At 57.7% G+C, this 10,607-nt stretch overlaps 1 protein-coding gene across 4 annotated transcripts in view; it reads right to left on the reverse strand.

The window, feature by feature from the left end:
- Window positions 1-364: 364 nt before the first annotated feature.
- The window catches only part of GALT (galactose-1-phosphate uridylyltransferase), a 15,038-nt gene continuing 4,795 nt past the window's right edge, over window positions 365-10,607 (reverse strand). Inside the window, exons 3-11 of one of the 4 annotated variants that reach the window (XM_025207479.1) lie at window positions 8,295-8,370; window positions 7,938-7,998; window positions 7,304-7,484; window positions 3,824-3,880; window positions 2,878-3,000; window positions 2,574-2,706; window positions 1,971-2,054; window positions 1,356-1,510; window positions 365-1,133 (exon numbers count right to left, since the gene is read on the reverse strand). In XM_025207479.1, coding sequence (XP_025063264.1) covers window positions 1,068-1,133; window positions 1,356-1,510; window positions 1,971-2,054; window positions 2,574-2,706; window positions 2,878-3,000; window positions 3,824-3,880; window positions 7,304-7,484; window positions 7,938-7,998; window positions 8,295-8,370 — 936 coding nt within the window. In that variant the 3' untranslated portion in view covers window positions 365-1,067. The remainder of the gene's footprint in view (window positions 1,134-1,355; window positions 1,511-1,970; window positions 2,055-2,573; window positions 2,707-2,877; window positions 3,001-3,823; window positions 3,881-7,303; window positions 7,485-7,937; window positions 7,999-8,294; window positions 8,371-10,607) is intronic. The other 3 variants (XM_014521265.2, XM_025207480.1, XM_006026553.3) reach the window with 3 other exon arrangements.

Genomic DNA, 10,607 nt, shown 5'->3' on the forward strand with positions numbered 1-10,607 from the left:
CAGCTGCCCAAGCTAGGGGCAGAGGCCTGAGGCCCTGCTGCCTGGCAGAGGAGCAGGGAGCCCAGCTCAGCACCACCCTCGACCTGGGCAAAGCTGTTCCTGCTTCAAGTCCAGGCCCGGGGCTTGGGGGCAGCACTGGGACACTGGTCTCGCCCGTGGGGGTCACAGAGAAGCCAGTGTCCCAGGGCAGGCACCCAGGGGCCATCCTGAGCTCCTCGTAAACCCCAACCCCGCAAATCCCAATCCTCTTCACCGCCCCCTCCACACTCCCCAGGGCATCCTCCGACTCTGCTGCAGTCAGCAAGCACCTGTAACCAGCAGCCCCCAAGTCAGGATGCCAAGGGGACATGCATGCAAGTGAGATACCCAAGGCCAGGACAGCAGGAACAGGGCAGGAAGGGGGCAGCAGGATCATGCCCCAGCTGCAGGTACAGCCATGCCCGCCCCGCTACTAGCTCAGTAGGGCTGGGGCGGAGAACCACGAGGAGATGCTCCCACACCACCTCCCCTGCAGTCAAGGTGCTGGCAGCCCTAGGGCCAGGGCACAGACTGGCTGCCCCACACTGCTCCTGGAGAGCCCCGGACCCCTCGGGGGAACCCCACAGAGCAGGCAGCTGTGATACTCCTACCAGCCACAGGACAGGAGAGCGCTTTGGTCTGCATGGTTTATTGGAAGGCAGGGGGAAGGGGACAGAGGCACAGAGCCCTCCCAGTCCCCAGCCCAGCCAGGCAGCTCTTCCCAGAGGTAGGTGAGGTAGAGGCAGAACTGACTGGCAGGAGCCCGAGTGAGATGGGGCGGCTGCAAGCACAGGCATGAGGGGGTTAAGGAACAGCAGCAGCAAATATGTTCAGCAGCATGGCCTGGGAGCCCGGCTCAAGAGGAGCCAGGAGTGCCCCAAGCCTCCACCCAGAGACAGCCCTCGGGCTTGGACCGCTCACAAGTGACACGAGTTGGCAGGGCTGAGCCCATCCTCCCCTCATGCTGCAATGTAGTTCCCTCCGATGCAAGTCCTGGAGATGCAAATACAAGCCATCTCCACCCCGAGGCCAGCAGCCCCCCGGCCCCATCACTGCGCGGCCTGGGCCCTCGTGCGGTAGTGCTCTTCGGGCAGGCTCCGGAGGCGCTGGGCAGCCTGCGGGGATGAGGACGGTGTGGGTGAAGTGCTGCACCCCGGAATGAAGGCAAGGCTGGGCCTGCAGTGTAGGGGCGCCCTGGCCCAGTGCCACCACCCTCCCCTCCCCCACAATCCCCATGCAGTGTGTCCTCTCCCTGCAACCCCTTCCCCTCCCCAACACCCAGCCAGGCCCAGACCTCTCTGAGAGGACCCCCAACCCCAGCCAAGCCCCCCACTCACCTGCTCAGGTGTCAGGTCACGCTGGGCCTGAGCCAACATCTCATAGCCCACCATGAACTTGCGAACAGAGGCCGAGCGGAGCAGGGGTGGGTAGTAGTGGGCATGGAGCAGCCAGTGCCCACAGTCCTCCCCCAGGTGGGAGCCCGTGGGGGCACCTGCCGGGGACACGTGCCATGAGCCAGGCTACCAGAGCCCCACCTTCCTGCCAGCCACGGGGGCAGGTCAGAAAGCCCAGAGCTGGGAGGCACAAGGGCAGACCCACAGCCCCCCCCATCGCTTCTTCCAGCAGGGCTCAAGCCTGCTTATTGGGGTCACCCAGGCTCAAGCCCCTTCACAGCAGCACTGTGCCCTGGAGGATGTGGAAATAGGGAGAGCAGGGTCTCAAACCCACGGTGCCTGAAGCAGAGGGTGGGCACTGGTCTGGGCAGAAGCAAATACATCCCCACAAATGCCTTCAGCTGTTGCAGAAGCAGCCAGCTGGGAGTGGGGGTTCACTGAGTGGGGTCCAGCCCCGTGGAGACCCCACGTCTCACCCGCTCCTCCTGGGGGAGGCTGGATTTGAACCAGAAGCCACCACATCTGGACCAGAAGTGCCCCCATCACCCTAGCTCTTACCGTGCCACCCCATGGAGTAAGGGAAGGAGACCTCGAAGAGATTGTCATACTTGGTGAGGAGCCTCTTCATGATGGAGGCCAGGCCTGCACACAAGGACACAGGGCTCAGCTCAGAGACCCCACCCCACCCCACCCCGCAGGAAAGGGAGGCACTCCAACATCTATAAGGGGCTCTCCAGGATCACAGCCAGCCCCCTTTGTAGGTACAGGACAGCATTCAGTGTGGCTGCACTGCTAGGAGTTGCCTGCACCCACACCTCATCCAGGGGATGTTCACTCTGAAGCCAAATGATGGCAACAATGATTAACAATCCAGTGCCCACCACTTACGACTTGGCTGCAGGTCCGATGAATGAATGATGGGATAAAGAAAGGAATAAGCCCAGAAGCCTCTGGGAGGGGGCACCCTCCTTGCCTCTACGGGCAGGGAAACTGAGGCACGGAGGGGGTCTCCTTCTTGCTCAGATGCCAAGAGCCCTGCCCTTCCTGCAAGGCTGGAAGAGAGAGCCCCCGTGCCCTGGCAGCCAGCTCGGAGCCAAGTCCCAGGCTCCTAGCTACTCTCAGCAGCCGGAGCCCCCGGGGTGGGAGGGGACAGGGACTCACTGTCTCGCTCATCGGCGCTGAGGTCCTGGAGCTGGGTGACGTGGCGCCGGGGCAGGAGCAGGGTCTGGAAGGGCCACACAGCCCAGTAGGGCACCACCACCAGCCAGTCAGTGTTTTCTACCACCAGCCGCTCCTGTGGGGACAGACCACCATGGGGCAGGGGCTCCAGGACCCCTTCAAGCAGCAGGCACCAGAGCCAGAAGCCCAAGACCCATGGACGAGTCCTCCCCCAGCCCCAACCCCCCTGCCCTCGACTCCCCGACGCCAGCCCAAGCCAGACCCACCCCCTGCCCCTCAGCCCTACCTTCCTCTGGGCTTCCAGCCGGCCGTACTCCAGCAGCAGGGGCTGGCCGCGCGCCTGCAGGTGCTCCCGCTGTGTCCGGTCTTCCAGCCGTGCCTCATTGGGCAGGAAGTTGCTGGCCCAGACCTGGCAAGGACAGGCAGATGGATGCTGGAGGGGGAGAAGCTCCCAGGGCTGGGAGGCGCCTTTCAGAGCACAGGGCTCCAGCCACCAGCAGGGCCTAGGCCGCCAGGCAGCTTGCAGGTGTCAGCATCACCCTACGGGGCTCTGGGGTCCAGCCAAGCACCCAGGACCGGCTTCGCTCAGAGCCGGCACCACCAGGATTGATCCGTGGGGTCGCGCTGACCCCTGGTGGAAGAGGTGCGCATTGCAGCCATCAGCAGCTGCTCCGACCCAGCTCCCTGCCCCGGGGTCTGTCACGAAACGCATCCCGCTTGCATCACTGCGCTATGTTCATGTCATCGCTTGCACCACCCTGATGCAGAGAGGCTGGTGGCCTTGAACAGGACAGCAAGAGGGGTTCCAGGACACGCACCCCATCCTAGCTACGATCGCTAGGCTGGTACAAGCCAGCACAGCCATGGAGGCCCACGCGGACCCCAGGCAGCGAGCAACGCTGGGGCAGGGGCCAGGCCAGGTCACCCCGAAACAGGCAGAGGCTGGTGGTAGCATGGACAGTCCCTCCATTGGGCCAAGGAGCCCATGGCCCAGGTACACGCCAGGAAGCGGCTACTTTGACAGCAACTGTCCCATCACCTTGCTCTGAGCAGGTTGCAGGTAAATGCACTGGTTGGGGGGCTGATGGCCGGATCAGGGCCACAACATTAGGCTGAGAAGGGAGAGCAGGACAGTGGCTGGCGGGGTAGATAGCAGAGGGTGCACTGGCAGGAAGAACAGAAAGGTCAGGAGATATCCCCGGGCCCTGCCCTCTGCAGCACCCTCCCCTTACCTGGCAGTGAGGGTGCGGGTTGGAGCAGCCCATCATGGCCCCCTTGTTCTCAAAGATCTGCGGGGACAGGAAAGAAAAAGAGGCGGCCCTCAGCACCCGGTCTGTCTGCCCCACCGCAGCTGCCGCTGGCACACCCAGGGGCAACAAGAGGGTGCCCGGACTCCTGGGTCCCACTGAGCAGCCAGAGCCAAGTCTCAACTTCAACTGGGCGTTAAAAACTAAAGCTGCTGGGGGATGGGTGGACAACCAAAACAAGCCCACCAGGCAACAACTACAAAACCAACAGGTTAGGGCGCTCATGGGAATCCACTCCTACCCCCGCCCTCGAACGGCATCCTCCTGGGAATGCGAGGAAGCCTAGGGCTCCCAGTGGGATGCTTACGTGTCTGTACACCAGAGCCAGGAATTTGAGGAACAAAACAGGAGGAACTGCTCCTCCTGCTAAACAAGAATGACTAGTTTCATAGGAATAATGGAGACTTGCTGGGACTCCACCTATAACTTGGAGATGGCTATACCCTGTACAGGAGAGATTGGGCAGAAAGAGGGGGGTGCGGGTGTAACTCTGTCAAGGACCGTGACACGTCCCTGCAAGCTGACATTGGCACCCAGGGAGGACGACTAGAGACCCTCTGGGTTAAAATACATGGGGAACGTGGCATAGGGGACACAATGTTAGGAGGTCTGTAGTAGACTCCGACTCAGGATCAAGAGCTGGACCAGGAATTCGCAAGGGAACTGGCCGAGGCTGCACGTTCTCAGTGTATGGTTGTCTGGGGAGACTTCAAATACCCAGACATCTCATAGGAAGAGCGCTCAGCCAAATCTGAGCAGTCACAAAGCTTCCTCGCACGCGTGGACGATCTCTACCCAACTCAAGAGGTCTATGGACTGACAAGAGGTAAAGTGCTGCTGGACCTGGTACTGGTCAAAGATGATCTAGTTAGCAACTTAAGAACCGAAGGAAAGCTGGGAGACAGTGACCATGAGTCAATCACTTTTACTATCCATCGCAAAGCTGGCAAGTCATTCAGCAATGCAAAAGTACTTGACTTCAGGAAAGCTGACCTTGATAAGCTCAGAAGGCTCATTGTAGAGGCCCTAAAGGGGCCATGACTTGACAGGGAGAGAAGTCCAAGAGGAGTGGCTGCTCCTTAAGGGAGAGATCCTAAAAGCACAAGGGATGTCCATCCCATCTCGGTGGAAAAGGTAGCAAAAGGGCACAGCAACCCCCTTGGTTCAGCAAGGAACTCATAGACCTCCTACATCTAAAGAGAGGCTTGTAAAGGATGGAAAAACAGGAATTACCGCTAAGGAGGAGTACTCTGCACTGGTCCAGACTTGTGGGGAGCAAACCAGGAAAGCCAAGGCTGCAGCTGAACTCCACCTGGCTACACGTATCAAGGACAATAAAGAGTCCCTTTTTCAGATACGTGGGAAGTTGAAAGAAAGGGTAACATTGGACACCTGCTATACCAAGTGAGACAACCGCCACACAGGAAAAAGCCAACTTGCTTATTAAATACTTTGCACTGGTTCTTCCCATCAACACAAAAGGGACTGCTCTGCCTAGCGTGATGCAGGACAGCCAGGGTGAGGGTGAATCCAGCATCGGTGTAGACCTTGTAAAGGAACACCTTGAGAGGCTTCAAGTCAGTGGGTCCTGACAGACTGCACCCCAGAGTACTTAAGCAGCTGGCAGGAGTCATAGCCCAGCCACTGGCAAGGATATTTGAGAACTTGTGGCACTCAGATGAAGTGCCAAAAGACCGGAAGAGGGCCAATGTGGTGCCCATCCTCAAGAAAGGGAGAAAAGTAGATCCAGGGATCTACAGGCCAATCAGCTTGATCTCAACCCTGGGGAAGATTTTGGAAAATACCATAAAGAGAGACCATTCTTGACAAGCTGGCTGATGGCAACATCCCAAGGGACAGCCAGAACGGGTTTGTTGTGGGTAGGTCTTGCTTGACCAATCTCATCTTCTATGACCAGGTGACCTATCACCTGGGCAAGGGAGAAGAGATTGATGTCATATCTGGACTTCAAAAAAAAAGCATTTGATCCAGTGTCTCATGATCTTCTCGGCTACATCAGTCTGACGGCTGGGGAATTGGCTCTGAGGTTGAACCCAGACAGTGGTGGTCGACAGAAGCGAATCACTACGGTGCTCTGTGACCAGTGGGGTCCCCCAAGGCTGTCCTTGGACCGGTTCTCTTCAACAATCTTTGTTAACAACCTGGACACTGGTGTCAGAAGTGCACTGGCCAAGTTCACCAACGACACCAAACTTCAGGGTACAGCGTCCACACCCGAGGACAGGCTGGTGATCCAGGCCGACCTCAACAGGCTTAAAAAAAGCGGGCAGATAAAAGCCTGATAACATTCAATGCAGAAAGGTGCAAGTGCATCAGGATCTGGGGGAATGCCTATTCACCAGAGCACCCCAAGGGATGACAAGGTCCAACCATCACAAACTCCAAGAACATTTCATGCTGGACATAAGGAAAAACTTCTTTACGGTCCAAGCCCCCAAGGTCTGGAATAGGCGGCCTCCAAAAGTAGGTGCTTGCACCACCTTTTGGACTCTTTTAAGAAATGTTTGGACACTTATCTCACTGGGATCCTTTGACCCCAGCCAACTTCCTGCCCCTGGGGCAGGGGGCTGCACTTGATCTTGCAAGATCCCTTCCAGCCGTAATGTCTATGAATCCAAGTCACACACACACCCCCCACAATTCATGCCTCAGTTCCACCCCGCCAGATCAAGCAGGAAGACAAGTGGCCCTTGGGGCTGAGCATTAGGCAGCCCCAGTTTAGGATTTATTTCAGACTCCTCCTGCAGCTCTGGATCTGACAAGGTTGCTCCCTCCCAAGAAACCTGAAATGCCTGTGGCTGGTTGAGAGGGCCACAGCGAGCAATCCAAGATCCTGGGGACACCGGGCCCTGGGCACCAGCAGCTCAGACAGCCCAGAGGCCTGGGGAAGAGAGACACCCGACTCCCTAGACTCCCAGGAGGCCCATGGCCCTGCTTTGAAAGGGGAAAAGATGCCAGGCTGGAGCCGAGCCCAGCCCAGCCAGGGAGTCTCAGGGTAGGGTGGCGGGAAGGAAGGCAGCCCATACCCTGCAAGCCTTGGCCTTCCTGCAGCATCCACGCCTCCCCTGGTGCTGCACACACAGAAAACAGGACAGCCTCTCCCCTACCTGGCCTTGAGACAGTTTCCCCTCCTCCACAACGGGGCAGTGCCCCGAGGCATGGAGCCAGCCAGCAGGGGTGGAACGTAGCAGGCCCGACTCCCCAGTGACAGCAGACTTCTCCCCCCTCTGCCACCCAGGGGACAAGGGCACAAGACACCTGCCAGTCAACCCCTGAGGAAGTCACTGGATAGGGGGTACCCCTTCTGCCCCCCCATGCTCCCAGCCCACCCCACAGCCATGACAGCAGCAGGGCACCAGGGATGGAGGGAGGCGTGGTACTGACCTGTACCCAGGGGTAGGTGGCACCCAGCTCTACCGCAAGCTCTGCCCACTTGTCAATCACTGCCCGGATCTCGGGCAGTGCCATGAGCGGCAGCGTCATGTCGGACCAGGGGTGGAAGCACATCACCTTGCTGGGGGATGGGGGGGGAGTGCGGTGAGAGCAGACCCGGTGCTCGGGAACCCTGGCGGGGACAGACACCCTCCCAGCCTCAGGGTCGGGTACTCTAGCCAGCACCGGCCCCCAGCTCCATGCCGGCCAGCAGAGACTAGCAGACCAGCAAGGCTTTAGTGGGGTGGGACCCCACCCCTTCCCACCCTCCCGCACCTCCAGGATGCCATGGGGGCTGCGAGGCAAGTTCCTGGGTCTCCAGGGTGCCCCCTCCTCTAGCCAGCTCAATACTCCAGCCTCACAGCACTGCAGGTTCATGGCCAGGCAGGGTCCCACCCAGCATGTGGGGGTCAGAGCTGAGACATCCCTCCTCAGTGATCATTTAAGGCATGGGCACTGCCTGGGGGCAGGGTGGGGGATGCTGGCAAGTAGCCTACAGCAAAGCAGTGACCCAGAGCAGCCGCCTCTGTGCTCCCTCCAAGGCCCTCACGGGGTTAGTGGCTCCAGGCAAAAAAGTTTAACTTACCAAACTCCTTGGGCAGAGGCCGATCGGAACAAGGGGTGGTCGCCAACACCTGGGAGACAGCATGTTAAGAAAGCAGAGATGAGTTTAGCATGGCATAAGCTATCCAGCCTTAGCACCCCTCACCCATAGCCACAGCTTCCCATGCGCCCACCCAGAGCCCTGCTGGTGCCCCTCACGCCCAGCCAGCCCAGGCCAGGCCCCTCCAAAGCAGACAGCCTGTTGGGCTGGACTGAGCACTGCCCCACGAGGGCCCCAAAGCTGGAGCCCAGCCCCTCAGCCAGTGTCTGCTCAGGGCGAGGGAAAGGGGTGGACAGGCCCCATCCCTCGGAGTCTCAGGGCACTGTGGCATTGCCTTACTGGGCTCTGGGGCATCTGGCTCCAGCGCAGGGAAATCATTGTCGAAGACGAAGGTGCTCTCATACTCGGGATTCACCTGCAGCAGGAAAAAAAGGCAGGATCAGGGCCCACTTCCCACCTACCCAATGATGCATCTCCCCTGCCTGGCCCTGGCACCAGCTCACAGCAGCGGCAAGATGCATGGGCAGGGATGGTTGGAGCCGGGGTCCCAGAGCACACTGCAGCAAGGAGCCCTGCATTAAAGAGATGTTAGCAAGAGGCTGCCAGATGGATATACACAGAGGACCCAACCAAATCCTCTAGAAGACGAATACAAGGCCATTACAAATATAAATGCAGCAGCCAATCTCCAGCTTCTCAAAACCAATGCCTGGCGGCTCTTGGTCCCATCACTGTCAGACTCTTTACCAAGAGGGAGTTGTGTCACCAGCTTTCCTACATTCCTGAAGCATTTCAAGTATTTACAGTCATTTTCTTTTCTTGGTTCTTCTCTCCCTTTTGCTCCTTCAGTCCTTAAAGTCTGGGCTTGTGCTCACAGTGGGGGTGCGGGGGGGAAGAGAGAGAGAGAGAAGTAGGCTTCAGTGTTTTCAAAAAACACAAGAGATGAGGAAAAAGAAAACCCGCTGAACTTCACATTCCCCCCCCAATTTCACAGCAGGGCTGCTGTTTTTGCAATGGTCCAGGGAATATGCCCAAAGCATGATTGCGCTTGGTAAGATTTTTCATCCGGTGAATGACACAGATAGAAGAGATCTCCAGACAAAAAGAAATCTTGTTCCCCCAGTTTCTACAAGCAGGCCTGGGACTGACAGGCAGACACCACGAGGGGAGGGCAGTGCTAGCTCAAGCAGAAAAATAAATGTCAGGCAACAAGACGCAACTCTGCCTTGGCAGATTAAAAACAACCCGTGGCCACAAAAAAGTACTTTGATCACATGCAAAGAAATAGAAATGACCCCCGAGTGGGCAGTTCAGCAAGCCAGCAGCTTGGGCAGCAAGACGAACAATAAGATGGCGGGGTGGGGCTCATACAGAAAAACAGCCGTAAGTCTTATACCAACAGCCTGCTCTGTAACCTGCAGCTTGAGCAGCGATGTTGGGAGCACAGTAGAGTTTGGGGCACAAACATCTGTAAATCCATCTCCGGGGACAACAAAGGCACCAGTCACAGGGCTCAAGTGCCTATACACTAACGCTAGGAGCATGGGGAACAAGCAGGAGGAACTAGCACTCCTGCTTGCACAAAACACCTACGACTTAGTGGGGTTAACAGAAACCTGGTGGGAGTCTACCCACGACTGGGCGGTGCACGTTGAGGGCTATAAGCTGTACAGAAAGGATAGAGCAGGGAGGAGAGGGGGAGGGTTTCCACTCCATGTCAAGGAGCGATATACATCGACTCTTATCACAATGGAAAAATCAGAGGAGGAGAAAGTAGAAGGATTTTGGGTTAGGATATATGGAGGTCAAGGGGAAAGGGATTTGGTGGTAGGGGTCTGCGACAGACCCCCACACCGAGGGGAAGACATAGATTTGAGAGTCCCGAGGCAGCTCTCGGAGACCATAAAGACTAGGGAAGCAGTAGTCATGGGGGACCTAAACTACCCAGACATCTGCTGGGAGATGCAGACAGCAAAGTCCCACTGTTCATGCAGGTTCCTATCCTGTGTACAGGACCTTCACCTGACACAGGAGGTACATGGTCCCACGGGGGGGAATGCCTTACTGGATCTGGTATTGGCAACGGGGGATGATATGGTAGGGACCTATGGATCAGTGGTCACCTGGGGCACAGTGATCACCAAATACTAGAATTCACCATAAGGCGTTGAGTGGGAAAGGTAACTAGTAGGGTGGAAGTGCTAGGCTTTAGGAAGGCGGACTTCAGCGAGCTCAGATGTTTAGTCAATGACACACTGCCGAGTAAGAGATTTGAAGTGATGGGAGCCCAGGAAGGGTGGCTGTGCCTCAAGGAAGCGATCCTTCAGGCACAAAGGGAGATGATCCTGATGCGGGGGAAAAGGGGCCAAGAGGCTTCCTTGGCTGACCAGAGAAATCCAAGGGCAAAAACAGGGGACATATAAGCAGTGGAAACAGGGAGAGATTACTAGAGAGGAGTATGGCTCCTCTGCTCGCACTTGTAGGGAGGCAGTTAGACGGGCCAAAGCTGCCATGGAGCTGAGGATGGCATCCCGAGCTAAGGATAACAAAAAACTGTTTTCAGATATAAAGGGAGTAAAAGGAAGGCCCAGGGCGGTATAAGACCACTACTGAACAGGCAAAAGCAATTGGTGATGGACCGGGGGGGGGGGT

The sequence above is a fragment of the Alligator sinensis genome, unplaced genomic scaffold, assembly GCF_000455745.1.
Source record: "Alligator sinensis unplaced genomic scaffold, ASM45574v1 scaffold783_1, whole genome shotgun sequence".
Classification (NCBI taxonomy): domain Eukaryota; kingdom Metazoa; phylum Chordata; order Crocodylia; family Alligatoridae; genus Alligator; species Alligator sinensis.